The following is a 16,665-nucleotide window of genomic DNA, read 5'->3' on the forward strand; positions in this document are numbered from 1 at the left end:
TCTCCCAAATACCTTGTGTCAAAAGCTTTTTTAAAGAAACCTTTAGCTACATAGAACAAAAATACTGCCTAATATCTGACAATTAATTTTGATTACAACAGACTTTATTGTCAATACATTTTATTTTGCATAACAAACACCAGCCGTGGAGTTCCTGTTGCAATACAGTTTGTACTTTTTGTAGGCAACGTCATTCCAAAAAAAAATCACTGGTACAAGAGCATAACATGTAAAAAGCAAGTTCCACACAGAGATACAGGATACACACACACACACACAACAGGAAAATTATAGCAAATTCATAAAACCAAATTCACAACAGCCTCACATCTGAAGGATGTCACAAGCCAAATAGTTCATTACACAGCAGTTTTCTATTTTAGCATGTTTTTTAATCTTTTACAGATTTTCTTTTGACGCTACAGTACAGCACAGAAATATTAGGTAGTCTATAAAATGCATATGACTGGATTTAGACTTTGGTATAGTTTAAGAAGCTTGTGTTGGACAGAAGTTGACTAACACATCAGCTTTCCAACTGAAATTTGCAAGGATGCATTCTGCACAATATCTTGAACTTAAGTCATATACTGTACATGGTCAGCTGTCAAAAGGTAAAAAGACAAAACCAATGCAGAGTACATTAAGACATTAACATGCTGCGGACATAATTATATTTAAAAACACTAATTTGCTAGATAAATGCTTTATTTTGTAGCGGGGACTTGGTCTAAATTACTGGTCATGTTTTAGGTCCAATCTATACGCTCAAAGCCCTTTGTGACATGGATTAACTAAGGCAATTTAATTTAGGGTAAGGGCATAAAAATACAACTAGAGTGAAATGTTATTTGGTGTGCATGGCATATTACTACCCTAATAAATCGCGTGGCCTATTGTCGCAAATGGAGGGTGACAAATATGAACGATCACCAAAAAGCAGTGATTTTAGACAGGACTGTTGTATAACAATTGTTCAAAATAGTCACTTCACAACGTTTTCAAGCATGCAAACCAATTCTGAAGAAAAAACATTTTTACGCCTCCATAACACCAACCAATTATAAAACATGTAATTTTGTTTCAATTGAATGGTATGAATAACGTAGTCCCTTCCAAATGCATTACACATTTACAAAAATGCAAGTGATGGTACTGAAATGCAGCTATTAAGACACTTTAAAACTATGGTAAGTAGTGGTTCCCGCAGTTAGATGTGCATGCATTGTATTTTTACAATTTTTAAGACATGCCATCTAGCTGCACAAAGGGGACTTCCTCCTTGTACCATAGCTGGGATGCATCTAGAGAGGTAGATGGTATTTGCGCTATGGTCTGTTAGTGCATTTTGTCCCACCCTGATGTCTACCAGCCAATCCAATTTATATGCGGGTAAAATAAGCAAGCAGTTCTAACGACATGATCCTACATAGCGGTTATGTTGCAGTGCTGAAAAGAGTCTGGCATCTATCTTTATGGTTAAACATCAACAGTGCAGAGAGGTTCACTTCCTGGCTGGGCAGATTCCATGATGGTCATCTTGGGTTTCTTTCTAGTTTCCTCCTAGAGTAAAATAAGCAAAACTATCAAGATTTTCTTCAGTGAATACTCCTACATTCAAACATTTAGATTTGTAAAATGCACTTAACATTAAGTCTAAATACATCGGTTTAAATGTCAGTTTAAAGCAATGTGAGAAATAGATAAGGATTCAAATTTGTTTTCCCTATTGTTGTGCCCTACAACTGCATTTGAACTTACCCTTTGTGCGGCCAGTTTCCTCATCTCTTCTTGAAGTTTGTTCAAGATATGAAGGTTTGGTTTGTTCTTTTTAGCAAACTGCTGCAGCTCAATCACACTCTTGTCAGAGCTCTCCTATATGATAAACAGATACATCCAAATAGTATAGTTAAAAGGCAATATCACCTCCTTTGTGATGTACTGGGCAGCCACATGAAACTGACATTTTGACCCATTAACCCGAAACTCAAAACAGATTGTGACAGACAACGTTCTGAAATATTAGGGATTCAGTTCAAATACAAGGGAAGCTAAAACCTACCTTTTTGACCATCTTATTACTCTCCCGACCATACATTCGCAGCAGTGAGCCCCAGTTCTTCACATGAGGATGAAGCATTTGTAAGATCTTCTGAGATGCCAATTGTTTGCCAACTCTCTTATTCTTGCCTGGTAAGTGACAGAAAATTAAAGCAATGTAAAAAGTGTCAACAATTGTATCCTGATTTTATTCAATGCAAATTTGGCAAAAAATTTACTTCCACACAATTGGGGAAAAAAAGCAATCAACTTACACCAGCCACGCACGGTATGCTTCCCACAAGTCATCACATATTCACTCTTCTGATTCTTCCCTGGTATCACCTCAAATTTTATGCTAGTGTCTCCCATTCCGTGATTTCTGAAGGTCAAAAAGTTTTTAAAAAATTAATTGTATGTGCACACTAGCAAAACAAAGATGAAATTTGTACGAAAAGGTTATATGATTGTTCTGAAATTCATAGTTAAATAATGACTTGTCAAACACATGTATTTCTGTGTCCAAACAATTGATGTAACTGCTTGTATAGTTTCCATATTACCTTTTAAGGCACTCATGAAGGATCTGGTAAGGTGAAAGAAGCCCTGCTTTGTTGGTCAGCTCATATACTCTTGAGTCTTCTATACTGATATGGTTAAAATACTGTGGTGCAGAAAACAACAACTGATTTAGAGACATTCACTCAAGTTCATTGATGCTTGCAGACTCCAATATAGGAGTGAAAGTACCTCAAGTTCATCTGCCTCAACAGGCTTTTCCTCAGAGGTCTGCTTCACAAAGTCAGGAATAAGAATTTCCAGTGTGGCTCTTGCTGTAGTACACATAACATTCCCAGAGTAAGATGACCAAACCAGTATGTAATTTCCCTAGTATGACATCACTTAGCAAGATGTGATATGAAGCATCAGCCATCCCGCTAAGTGTTCAGTTAAAAAATTACCAGCTTTATTCTTGGCAAGTTTTTTACTACTAGCAGTCCCTGTGCCGTAGGTGACTCCATCTATAATGACTGAGGCGCCAAAGGGTTCACTTGGATTCTCTGGAAGGGACATAGATTTCAACTTAAGTTCAGAGAGTGTTAAAATTATAAAGTTTTTGAAGGCATAACTTACCACATTCAAAAAAGTTGTAAACAGGTCGAACCTTTAGGACACGCTGCATGTATTCATGTAAGATGCAAACTTCAGACTTCCCATTGGGATTGATGACAAATTCTGATAAATATAAAATAAGTCAATATACAATATCACAGTATTTCATTGCTGTGATTAATAACAAATTAGACACTTTTTGTTTTTGTATGCTGCTTGGAAGTAATTTTTTTCTCCTAAAGCTAAACAAGATTGGCATTTTTCCTAAACTTTTCTTAATTTTGTTAAAAGAAACATGGTATTTTCCAGACAAATGTCACTGCTTTTTATCTTTTTGAAACTTGCTACTTTTCAAAACAGCTTATTTTTACATACGATCCTGCATGATTAGTCGTTAAAAGAAACGTGTCCATTCAATTTGCTTAGTGGTCTCAAATGTCATTGTGAGTTCAGTCTGTACTTACAAAAGTGAGCGATCCATAGTTTTTTTTTCTCCCCCACCTTAAATTTCATGGGTAAAGGGGCTTTTCGAGCAGAATATACTCTCCCAAAGAACATGCGCACTGCTCAGTTGCAATATATAAAACTGGGCCATCAACTGCCCCACTCCCAAGGCCTGACCAATCAACCCACCCTTAATCACGGTAACCCTAGACCATAACATTAGATTTGATTTAATGTCAATCCATTAGTTCTAAGGAAAATAAGGCACAACTTTGATGCTAGAAGTTGGAACAGAGCTATACCAAGACACCACACATTGAAATAATATAAATGACAAAAGGCTGTAAAGTATGAAAGGCATTTTTTTGAAGGACAACAATACACGTTTCTTTGCGCAGTTCTACGATGAACCGTGTAAAATATAACGAATTAGGGGGGTGATGGACAACAAGAAAGTATCATTATTACTAAACATTTCCAATTTCTACATGTGCAACATTCCATTTTACCTTTCTTAGTGGGGGCATCTTGAACAGACAGTGTAATGAGTTTCTGGTTTGCTGGAAGGATAGGCCGCTCTGATTCTGCCTGTTTCCGCTTCATGTCTCTGTTAAACTGCCTTCGCTCAGCCCAAGTTCGGAACTTCTTCACTGTTACTTGTTCAAAGTCAAAACACTTTTCCAGGTATAGGCGAAATTCTTCAAGTTCTGTCAAGTATTTATGACATTAACAGAGGGATTCATTAAATTTACACAAGAAATAAAACTCAAATTCATAAGGCTTGTGTGCCACATACTCCCTACTTAAAATTGATCCTGCCAAAACAAATTAGTTTCAATCTTGCAGTTAAAACATCTTACCAATAGACTCATCCTTGCAAACTTCCACTTTGGCCCTGACTTGTCCAAGGGCTCCTTGAGCAATGTCGCATGGTTGGGCCTCTTTGTTGGGCTGACAGTGGTTGGGGATGCCCTCATCCACTAAGCCACCATCGATAGGATTGAAGGCTGGCACGTTATCATGTACCTCAGCTACGTTGTCAGAATTTTCAACAGGGTCGTCACCATTTGCCTCATTGGTGGGTTTAACAGGAGACTTTTCTGCTTGAAGATCTACCTCGCCATTCAGTTCCTTCTCCTCATGTTCCTTCATCTTTTTATAGTGTAAGCAGGGGATGCTGCTAGTTGGAGGATCATGTTTCTACGTAGATCACAATGATGGACAAAGAGTGAAATAAATAGTGGAAACAGTAAATCAAGTATCAATTTAAGGCTGTTGGACATTGCTTTAGTTAGATGATCACGGCTAGAGGTCAAACCCACAACTTTCAGTTTAGAAGAGCCACGACATGACAAATCCACCAACTATTATATCTACAAGAGGAAGTTACTTCCATTTTAAAGACGCAGAACCAAAAAAATTTAACAATGTGATGACTTACTCGGATGCTGCCTGTTCCAAGGAAGTAGGGCCTAGACCAAGTTACTACTCTGGTCTCTCTGTGCAGGTAGACTGGAATGCCTGAGTTGTGGAATGTCATGATCCATCCATCCGGAAGTGGCTCAGTGGGTGGACGTCCCCGGCCTATTAAACACATTAAAAAAAGCACAAATACACAAAGATAACGAAGAATGTAACTTTACTCAAGGGCATAGATCTGTCCTATTTTGGATTATCACTATTATTATTTTTAAACATTTCCATAGCAACATAATTCTACTCTTTCATCTTAATATTCGTGTATTTGCATGAGTGCAAAACACCTTGGCCCTTAGAAGGCCAATTAATGCATGCATAGAAGGAATCGCACACTCAAGTACAGTTTTACAAAGTATTTCTTCTTTTAATTTTCACAAAAGTCAGCATGTTATCTGCATTTTTTCAACATTCTCATTAATACGTGAAGATGTATAGCAGGAACAGCGCTCGCACCTCTACTAGGGATGTCACAGCATATGTAGTCTGTAAAAATAAATTTTCTAATGATACAATTTAGAACATTTGACAATGTATTAAAAAAAAAAAAAAAAAAAAAAAAAAAAGAAGAATTGTCACTTACTTTTCAAGACTGTTTTAATTTTGGTCATCATTGGTTGAACACCTTCTCCATCTGAGTGGTGATCACTGTCGCCATCATATTTGTCCTCTGCTGGACGCATCTTTTTGGGGACCGGCATGCCCTCCTCTAGAAGAGCATCAACATCGTTGTCGAATTCCTCCTGCAAGCATACGTATTTGGTCAAAAATATCAAAATGAAGACTATCCAAACAGTAAAGTCAGACATAACTGGTTCTGGCAGAGGGCATTTGAACAAATTTGAACTAAATCTTATTCTAAATTCTTAACTAAATTTCACAAAGAGCATAAATATGATGAAATACTAAAAAAAAAATAAATGATTTACTGCCTTAATTTGAATGTTAAACCAGATTCTCTAGATGTCTTCGTTTGATAGTTTCTGGAAAAGCCTTGAAATAGAATAACAATGAATCATCTAGTTAGCCATAGTTTCTATTTAGAGTGATTTAGAAATTGCAGCTCAAGTACACTCCAGAGCATTCTCTCTACAATTATCAGGAGTAAACTCGACGCACCATATACTAAAATAGCAGCACACTATAAAGTAGAGCTGCACCATTGTGGCCAAAATGATAATCAGGATTATTTTTATTCGTATTGTGTAGTCACAATTTAAAATAACAGAACATTTTACCAACTTAACATGTTGCCGCAGTTTTGTTCTTGAAGTTTGCACATTGATGACTATGGAACAAGAATGTTTTAAGTAGGGATGTCCTGATCGCATAATTTTGCACCCGAATCAGAGTAACCTGATTTTGAGGATCTGCCAATAGAGTCCCGATCCTATACCGAATTTTTATTTTATTTGAACAAAAGCTCCAAACATGTTACAGTACTATCATTTTTACAGTCCTCTTAAGCTTTTTCCCTGGGAGTGTAGGAGTATAAAATGTATATATTTTTGTATCTTTTGGCAATGCCATTGTATTTCTGGAACATTTCTTTCTTTTTAGCCCATAAAAAGTAAAAAAAAAATATATATAAATTAGGCCTGAATGATAGAGAAAAATTAACATTGAGATATATATTGTCAAGGCTCCACACTTACGTTTTGCATTGGTTGCACTGGTGCACCTAATTTTTTTTATTAAGGTGCACCGGCGAAATGTAGGCACACCCACATTTTTCACTGCATCACCATTAACGCCATATTTTTAATCACTCTCCATAACATTCATATAATTCATATTAGTCCTCAAATTCTCTCATGCTTTGACGCTCATGCTGTCAAGAACAGCCTCTAGACAACAAAGTGACTAAACGATTGACACATTTGTGCCTTTGATCGTAGAGCTACGAAGCGTTCACCCGCCAGATCAAGGCTACAAACCTGTCAGTCATCAGTAACTTTAAGTAGCAAACTCGAGCTGCCTGCTGACCAAAAAAGGAGCAGGAGGGAGAGGCTGTACAAGCATGAAAAACATTTTTTTTAAATTAAAAACCAGATTCTTTTTACCCGATTTCGATCCCCTGAAAAATGGCACGATCGGCCGCATTTCCGATCATGTGATCGAATCGGGACACCCCCAGTTTTAAGTGTATTCTCACCAGTAAATCCCATCTCTCCATTCATGAGTTCCATGTTAAAATGGCATTAATAAGGGTGGTCATAATTTTAGATGGAGTCATAATTATGTCAGTAGGAAAACATACCTTGAAAAGACAGTGTTGGACATTTTTTTTTAAGACAAGACATGGTCAAGGTAAGAGGACAGACCTACCTCAAATGTGTAAGCCATGGACTCGTCGTAGGTTTGCTCCTGCTGAACTATGACCTCGGATTTAAAGCCGCCATTTTCTTCATCTTCATTCTCCATGAAATTCTCACAGAAGTCATCCAACTCATCCAGGACAGCATACTCTACTTTGTTCTCAGTGTCTATGTCATTCTCTTCAACCCTACCTGCTCCGTGTGCTGTTCCTGAACTACCTTCAGCAACTTCCTGATCACTCGAAAAGAAATTCAACTCACCATTCAAATGATCTAACCCATCATCGCTGCCTCTATCTTGCCCTTCACCTGTATACAAAACCTTCCTGTCTTTGCTACAGCTGCTTTCAGTGAAGCTAACACGAACCTGAACATCCCTGAGCAGCTTGATATCTGGTCGGAACTTGGTTGAAGGGGGAGCGTGACGAGCTGTTCTGGGACACAATGAGTTGGAGTAACTAGCCTCATACGAGGGCTCACTACAGAAAGCAATTGTAGTAATATTGAGGGGCTCTTGTGGTTTTGCTTCCCCATCCCCTGGGATGCATATGTATCCATCACCACCAGAGCTAACGTCCATTACCTCTGCGTCACTGGACGTTTGCAGGGGAGGTGGTGGAGGTGCTCTGCCCTCATCTCTGCCAAAATCGTTAGGTGGCTCCAAAGGGAGAGGTGGTAAAATGTCATCTAGTTCCATTTTTCAAAATTTAGAATCTAAACGTTCTCAAAAGAATTAATTAGCTTAAAAACTACTCCTGGTTCTTATTTAAAAGTAGGATGCATGCAGAAGCAAATTACAGAATAGCACACGTTTCAGATGGATATGCTAAGCTGGCTACATTGTTCTTTTCATTAATGTAGACAGCTTTCAGAATCACTGTCTCAATTATTGGAAATCACAATGCATTCAGCCTAATGTGGGATCAAGACAATGATCACCATCCTCCTGCGGATTCCTCTGGCAGCTAGGGAAAAAAATTAACAGTGAGAGCATTATCAGCCAACATCTTCACGACCACTATTTTTTACAATACCACGCTACAAATAGTAGTCACAGAAGTAAATTAAAGCGACGCCTATCCTCGTAGTCATAGTCATAGTCATACACTATGGAAAGTAGTATACCGGGTAAATATATCACAGAAGAGCAGCTGGGCCCCGCTAGCATTAGCAGTAATGCTAAGTGTAAAAAAAAAACCAAAAGAGACTCGCGAGCTATCCCGTAGTCCACATACATAAATCGCACCATCACCTAAGCCTTATATGCTTACGTGAGTTTGCGTGGCTACTGGATACTCACCAATACATATAACTGTCTTGTCAAGTCCCTAACTACCTAGTTAATGTTCACACATACTAATTTGTAGCCCCGCCATCTTGAAGACGCGCACACTTCATACAACCGCATTGTCATTACCCGATCGTGACGGGTGCATCGATTGTGACGGTTTGCTACTGCGCACGCGCAGATCAACGCCATTTTCTCCCGAGGGATGACGGGAGATATAGATTTATGCGTTAGGCTCGGACATTGAGGGTTTTTTATGCGTGTGTGTACGCCGCTATCTTCGAGTAGCATGAAATGCTTGAATATGTCTTAATAGATACTTCGAGTGATCCGAGAAGATGAATGTGGATACCTAGCATCTTCCAAGGTACCTGGTCGACGGAACGCTTCCAACTACTCAAGTGGGCGCCGTAAGATTCGACGAATGGTGCGTGATTTCATTGTTAAAGGTAAGTAAAACTGATGTTATACTGGCAATTTGTGTTATAGGTCTGAAAAGAGGGTCATGAATATATGAGCCTCTACGTTTTTTTAATCCTTTATAGGCCAAGTAACTATTTTTTATGCCATTTAAAAAACGCAGCTCCATAAACTATTTATAAAGATATTGAAATCATTGAAAAAAAGAGGCACTTTTTCTATTTTTGTTTTTTAAGTAGAAAATGAGAAAGATATGAGATGTTATAATAAAAATAAGTGAAACTGTTGTGAATGTCAGGTGGGAGAAGGTCCAGAGCTGAGTTTTATTTATTTATTATTATTGATCTCTGTCAGGTGGTGGTCATTTTAATCTACTGAATTTTAAGAATCTCTTTGCTTTTTTAATTTTCGTCCAACAGATAAAAGACCCCCCAATGAAATATATGCGCCTGGTCATCAAGTCAAAGGGGAAGCAGACTATCCTCATGGAGTGTCAAAATAACTCTGGGAACTAGAGCGGCGTCGAGGCCATTTCTAGCTTCTATTGGCCAACAATGATTCAGGACATCAATGAATGGGTAAATGCCTTAATTGAGCAACTAAGTTAAATCAGAAGCGTTACATGAAATTTATTTCATCTAAAGTAATGATTTATATTGAAGCACAAATGGATTGTTTTCACTTCTCAACAGACATTACGATATTAGACCATCCTCCTTTTCAGAATTGTAGAAATATTGTAAATAATTTTTTTTTTTTTTTTTAATTTCTGAAAAATTATCAAATATTGTCACATTTTTAAAGCCTTTTTGGTGGTCTGTTTTTCATTTTGTGACACTTATGTCAAAGAACATTGGGAGGTATTGGGCATGGATTTATTTGCATTTCTTTTTAAAGGCATGGGCACAGATTTGCCTTCTGGACAGAGAAAGCGTCCCCTCTTCTTCAGGGATCTCTACAGCCTGTCTTCAGGGTTCCAAAGGCAACCCCCTCTATATCTTACTAAACTTCAATCAGACAGGTAAAAGAAAACTACAAGATAATCAATCAATGTTGATAAGGGGAATGGTCATCACTGCAATTGATTGCTTACCTGGTCATAACGTTCACCTGCATGTCATGTGTAAATTATGTCTTCTTTGAAAGGTTGAGGATGACACTGACAGCTGCCTAATCCTGGACATATTTCCTTTGATCTAAATTGAGGACATAACTGCTATACTAGTAATTATAATTAGAGACAGGGCCCAATGAGGCAGTATTGCGCAGGGAGTTTAGTAATTGTCATGAGAAGCCAATTACATTTTAAACGTTTGTTTTTTAATAAATTTGATACTTTTTCATTGTCGGCTCACCTATATTACAGTTGCCAGAAGTATTGACTGCCAACATACATGAAAAAGTTGTCCTTCGGGAAGGTGACCGTGCTATATGCACATTGGCGCTTGTGTGGTCCAGAATCAGAGACCTTGGTTCTCCAGACTCCTTCAGAAGACGGCCACATTTTAAATGGCTTAACAGTAAGTACTTCAGTAAAATGCAATGACATGTACTTTTTTTGTGCTGTTGTCACATTTGTCTACAAGCTATATATGTAAATGTGATTTTTTTTTTATCCCACAGGTGTCTGGACATGGAGCAGGTTCTGTGCAGAATTCAGGAGAGAGTATTACAACATGTACACCATTGAGATCTGCCATGGGTATGGGGAGCAGTTCAAACAATCCCCACGAGGTGAGTTGCACTGTGTAAGCTTATCTTGGTGTCATTAGAGACACTTAATATCTCAACAAAGCATAGACATGGTGGAAAAGCCACAGTGCTTGGAAACGGTATTTCTCAGTGTTTTTATGTTCTTTTATAGGATTTGTTGGAGAGGAGAAAAGGGGTAAAGTAACGGCGTTTTACTGCGAGGAGGAAACACCTACAGGATACTGCAGTTGTTCCTGCTGTCCAATGCATTAAACTGTAATGTTTTTGTTTGAGTTTGTTCTACACATGCACATTAAAACTGTTTCAGCTTAAGGCATTTTGTTTTCTTCAATCTACGGCATAATCATTGGATGCTTTCCTATGAAACTTTTTTTTTCCCCCTAAATTTAATACAGCAATAAATGTCACCTTACAGCTTTTATTTGTTTATTCACCTTCTCTACTGTTTATCCTCAAGAGTATTTCTAATTATATTTATGCATTTGTAGGTTTGTATTATGTATTTTGGACTAAAGAATGACTGCCACATAGTTTTCAGTGTTGTCATAAATTTTCTGTTGTTCTTCCCTAAAGCTGTCAGACTGTTGAACTCTTGCCATGCTCCGTAGACCCCCAATATTACTGGACTACTATGATCATGTCTATATACCTCACGCACATCTTAGCCCCTAACAAGCTCAAGTCAGCCAACTGCTAAATTGTTTTAGTAGTTACATATTTTTATACTTCTATCCAGCGTTTTTGTCTTTCTTGCTTGTTATTTTTGTATGCACCTTACAATTTTGCTCTTTTATACTCACTCTGCATTTATATTTGCTTTTAAAACGGGACCTGAGTTCTAATTTCTCACCATTAACATGTAAATGTGAACTGATGAGACAATAAAAATCCTTGAATCCTTATAAAATGGTCGAAATATTACAACAATAAATTTGACAGTGATAATGTTTTGTTTTTTATAATCACAGCAAATTACATGAAACTACGAATATACCAAAATATATACAAAACAAAAACATTTTATTGTTGGATTTAGCTGCAGAATTAAATCAAAGCATGGGCTTTAACAAAATTTTGTATATATACTAAATATAAAAAAGTCAAAATAGAGGCTCTTTTTAATTGTTACTGTTAAGGACTAAACTATACTCACCATATAAATCTAGGACTCTGAAGCCTTCGTACATTATTACAATAACAATTTCTATTTGTAATACCATTGAGAAACGTATGTTATAACAAAGTCCGTAAGGTTTAAAGTTTTTCTTTTAAATTTAACCAGCGTGAATGGTCTCTGAAGGGGTTACTGGGGGTGAGGGGAGGGGAGGGGAAGACATTTAAGTATGTAAGGGAAGCACTTTTTCAATTCTTTTAAAGAATTATTATTACTATATTGATACACAGATAAGGGTGGAGGCAAACTGTAGATGATGTACATTTTTATACAGTAGATGGCAGTATGCACTAAAATTCGCGATTAATTAAAAAAAAAAAAAAAACGAAGAACTTTAACGCGCATGCGCAGATAGCTACCCGATCGCGACCGTCTCTCACGTGACTGCATCACGTCACTTCCTTCAAAGGCTTTACGCTTATAAACGCAAGAGATTCAGACATAAAAATTCACTATTCTTCGATGTCTTTAGGTTGATTAATATTTTTTTATGTCAGAATCTACCACATAAATCACTCTTGCGGCATCGTGACTCAAGTGGGGGCGGTGCTCTACGCGCATGCGCAGAACCAATCGCGGCTTGCCTAAGATTTATTCATGATTAAATAAAGTCTTAAGGTTTTCTTTTTGTGTACACATGAATTGCTTGGATCAGGGTGTACCTCAGATGCCCTACCGATTAAAAAAAATACATTTTAAATGTATTTCGATCATTGAGTCTCTCACATATATGTCTATATCTCCCGTCATCGCTCGGGAGAAAATGGCGTCGATCTGGGCGTGCGCAGTAGCAACCGTCACAATCGATGCACCCGTCACGATCGGGTAATGACAATTGTCATTTACGCCCCTCAGTGCCGGCTTGCGCATGATTAGTCAATGACGCTGTCAGTCAAACTCAAAGCCACGCCTTGTCCAATACATTTTTTTTTTCTTCTTCAGTTTATGCTCCAATAATACAGTGACCAACTCCCAGTGGCACCAGCCGTAGAGTACCAGTACAATATATTATTTACTTATAATTTACTGCACTTAAAAAAAATGGCGGAAAACAGGTGACTTGAAGTTCTGCTCTGTGACCCCCAATTTGGCGAAATTTCAAAATTGTCCTATATGCATGAGTGATACATCATTGGATCGCTTAAAATCTCAATTTTTGGAGGGAGAAAATTTTTGAACACGAAGGCATTTTAAAAAAATGAGCAAGAGAGAGCATAATTGAAGATGCCATGATTTTATCAAGATATTATTCCGTATTTACCTCTTTTCCATCTAAAAACTCCATGTAGCATGTATCACCGAGCGTCAAGACACAGCTGTGAATGGCCACAGCCGGATTTTGGGGGAATTTAATGGGTAAAACATGGTGATACAACAAGGGTCGCGATGCAGATTTTTTTTTTTGGGGGGGGGGGGGGGGGGGGGATTATTTATCATCTAAAATATTGGGGAACATGCGACAGTAACAAAAAAATAATAATAATACAATTAAGCTATAGTTAGTGTATAGCGGTAGATATCCGGGACTTATTTACAGACACAATTTTTTTCATTGTGACGTAATTTGTTTAAAAGTTTAAAATATGTGAGTGAAGTTTTTTTAAACTAGTTTAAAAAAAATAAAGATTAGACATCAATAAATGATTCGTCACCCAAACTATTTTTAATTTGTCCGTTTTACCCTGAAAACCCCCGTTTACAGACGTCGCGCAACTACTTTTGTTTCAACCTATCAATAAAAAAAAGGTAATTATATTAATTATTCAAAAGGTCTGTCATTTTTAGTTTAGAATCATTAATTGATGTTACTGCCCCTAGTGTCCCGATCACTACTGGCACCACTGTTGCCTTCACTCCCCACATTTTCTCCAACTGTTCCTTCAACCCTTGATATTTCTCCAGCTTTTCGTGTTTTTTCCTGATGTTGCTATCGTTCGTTGATTGCTACAAATATATATATATATTAGTGCTGTCAAATGATTAAAAAATTTAATCGAGTTAATCATATGTCAACTGTGTGATTAATCATGATTATTCACATTTCCTTCGGGATGAATAAAGTTGCTCTTCAGGAAAAAAAAATATCTAGGAATATACTATAATTGACTTAAAATTTGTTTTAAGATTAAATGTATGATGTGTGAATGAATTAATACTTAACCAAATAGAGTTTAAAATTTTATTTAACAATTCAGCACGTATAAAATAAAATAAATTGTCTGTATTATACAGCAATGAGCTTTAACAGATTGAAATGCCTCAGACTAACAATGTAGTGTGGTGACCCTTCATTATATGACATAATTCACCCACGGAACTTGTGTGTATAGTTGGCCGAGCGCGTTACCGGCTACGTCACAGTCACGTAACAGGCACTTAAGAGCCGTGCATCTTACGGCTGAATTCAGAGTTCAAAGAGAGTTCCAAGCGGCCAACAGGTGTTGTGCCGAAAAATAGCCGCCCCGTGTGAAATGTCCCCCCTGACGGGAACGCTTATTTATAACACTTTATTGAAGTGAAAACATCAAATGTTTTCATGGACGCGTCACAGTAATGGATCTACGACTGTAAAATCAGTTTTAAATAAATAAATTACACAAAATACCAATGACCCAATGACAATCACACAGGTATGACATTTATTAGTTCAAGCAGAGTAAAATAATACATATTCACGGTACAAGAGAATCGTTTCCATTTCCATCGATTGGTAAGAAAAAGCTGTTTGTACGAGTGACGTGTGGGTGCTCAATAATAAAATAAAAAAAACAAAAAAAAAAAACAAAACGCTCAATAAAGCGTTATAAATAAGCGCTCCCGTCAGGGGGGACATTTCACGCGGGGCAGATATTTTTCGGCACAACACCGGACACAGCAACTCGTCTGCTCAACGGGCCAACAAGACTCACTGAAGCATCGCATCCGCCACAGTAACTCAATTACCGTTTGGCATATTACCCAAAATGAACTGCCAACTTAAAGAGCAGACAAGCACAATGCAGTAACAATAGACCCTACCCACGTGACGTCACAACTCCGCCCTCCTGACTGGTGCCGCCCAATTGTCCGTCAACACATCGTGTTTACCTGTTACGGCTACGTACATTCCTCCTATTTACGGCGTGTTTTTCTGCTCGTTAACATTAATAATCAAAATGCTGAAGGCGTGTGTGGCGGTCGGTTGCAATAACAGAGAAGATAGACGGAGAGACTTGAACTTCTACCGGATTCCGAGAGACCCGGAGAGGAGAGAGCGAGATGGGCTGCTGCAATTCGACGAGAAAACTGGGCTCCAAACGATTACCACAGATTATGTAGTAGTCATTTTATATCTGGTAAGATGCATTTAATATATATTTAGAGGGTTTTGGGCTGACAACCACAATTAAGATCATTGCTAGGCTAATCGCCGACAACATACACGTATGTATGTAGTGAGAGTGCTATCGCTAAACCATATAAACATTAAAAGCCCTAGCTCCATTGACAAATGACATGAAATACATTAGACTTGACAGTGGATGTTAGCAAGAACAAAAGATTTTGAATTGAAAATTTCGTAACTCACCTTCCTGCCGAATTTTCGTGGACGAGGACCTGTTTCACCCAACCAGCAACGAAGTATTTATAAGCCTCCAAGCTCTTAAAGTTTTTCAAACTTTCGTGAGAATAGGCTGATTTTGTGTGGACAAGATAGTTGTAAATATCAGGGTAGCTAGCAGATGTCAGGCAAATACGGCGAAGACAGCGGGTCGAAAAACATCGATTTAGGCATCAAATATGGATCTGGCGAATGGATAAACTGAAGCTTTTCCACATAACGCCTTTTTGCAACGCATCAAGTGAGTTTACGGCATCCGAAAGCACCGGGTCTTCCATGAAATGCATTATAAATTGCTCGATCAATTGAGACCATTGATAATACAGACACAGAATGACGGACAACGGGGCGGAACAATACAGCGATCACATGATTTTGTGACGTCGGTGGGTAGGGTCTATAGCTAGTGTTTCAAAAAATGTGTAAACAACTTGTCTGTTAAATTGAACATTTCACACAAATAAATTCAGCTGTATCATGTGCGCAGCACAAGGCAAATGCTCGAATGGCAGACTCCTGCCTGCTGCCATCATATTTCGAGCGCTATCTGTTCCAATAGTAGTAACTGTCTGTTATCCCCCCCCCCTTTAGCAAAATCCAGAAACTGACAAACACATGCTTCAGCGAAATGTCTTTCTTCTGTTTTCACAACACATAACGCCAGCTAATGCAGCCGCCAGCTAATAATTACGGGATAATTATGGTTGCTTACCGATGTCCAGTGGTCTCCTGTCATTGCAACAAACGTAGCTCTGGCTAGTTGCTCCACCTTCGTTGCCTTCTCATTTTCAAAAAGTTGATGAATTTCTGTGCTTCGATGGAAGGACAGTTCATCACAGCAGTATGTGCACACAACTCTGGTTTTATACAGATTTCCATTAGGCAGCTTTTTAAAACGGAATTTGCCATGAAGCAGTCCTGGGTCATCATCCTCACTCATAGTGGCTGGCTGCATTTTGTCCTGCATTGCCACGCGGAGAATGTAAACATCAGCGTGTGGGACTATGGGGGGCAGTTGTGGCCAAACTTAGTGTGAGCGGTAAATTGCGTTTTTTTTTTTTTTAATGCGTTAATATTT

The 16,665-nt window shown here is 38.0% G+C and overlaps 1 protein-coding gene and 1 long non-coding RNA gene across 3 annotated transcripts; one reads left to right on the forward strand and one right to left on the reverse strand.

The window, feature by feature from the left end:
* Positions 1 to 103: 103 nt before the first annotated feature.
* Positions 104 to 16,318, reverse strand: dgcr8 (DGCR8 microprocessor complex subunit). Of its 2 annotated transcripts, none has more exons than XM_057832524.1 (14): positions 16,300 to 16,318; positions 7,402 to 8,356; positions 5,657 to 5,816; positions 5,039 to 5,181; positions 4,458 to 4,797; positions 4,107 to 4,304; positions 3,175 to 3,276; positions 3,003 to 3,101; positions 2,791 to 2,873; positions 2,604 to 2,704; positions 2,316 to 2,422; positions 2,063 to 2,190; positions 1,762 to 1,875; positions 104 to 1,563 (listed from the first exon to the last, which is right to left on the reverse strand). In XM_057832524.1, exons 2-14 carry the CDS (start codon positions 8,086 to 8,088, stop codon positions 1,480 to 1,482), a joined length of 2,346 nt encoding a protein of 781 aa, XP_057688507.1. In that variant the 5' UTR covers positions 8,089 to 8,356; positions 16,300 to 16,318; the 3' UTR covers positions 104 to 1,479. The 2 variants fall into 2 exon arrangements, with proteins under 2 accessions (XP_057688507.1, XP_057688506.1); XM_057832523.1 differs by lacking the exon at positions 16,300 to 16,318 and adding an exon at positions 8,692 to 8,811.
* Positions 8,856 to 11,124, forward strand: LOC130913713 (uncharacterized). The gene is made up of 6 exons (XR_009062806.1): positions 8,856 to 9,128; positions 9,519 to 9,677; positions 9,997 to 10,120; positions 10,466 to 10,619; positions 10,723 to 10,833; positions 10,964 to 11,124. It is a non-coding gene; the product is annotated as an uncharacterized LOC130913713 (long non-coding RNA).
* Positions 16,319 to 16,665: the final 347 nt, after the last annotated feature.

Source organism: Corythoichthys intestinalis, chromosome 3 (genome assembly GCF_030265065.1).
Source record: "Corythoichthys intestinalis isolate RoL2023-P3 chromosome 3, ASM3026506v1, whole genome shotgun sequence".
Classification (NCBI taxonomy): Eukaryota; Metazoa; Chordata; class Actinopteri; order Syngnathiformes; family Syngnathidae; genus Corythoichthys; species Corythoichthys intestinalis.

Bases quoted from the DNA above. Each gene is read 5' to 3' on its own strand.
- dgcr8 (XM_057832524.1), bottom strand. From the start codon at position 8,088: ATGGAACTAGATGACATTTTACCACCTCTCCCTTTGGAGCCACCTAAC. The intron at 4,305-4,457 runs GTAAGATGTTTT...AATACTTGACAG, and splicing joins TTGCAAGGATGAGTCTATTG to AACTTGAAGAATTTCGCCTA. The intron at 3,102-3,174 runs GTAAGTTATGCC...TGTCCCTTCCAG, and splicing joins TTACAACTTTTTTGAATGTG to AGAATCCAAGTGAACCCTTT.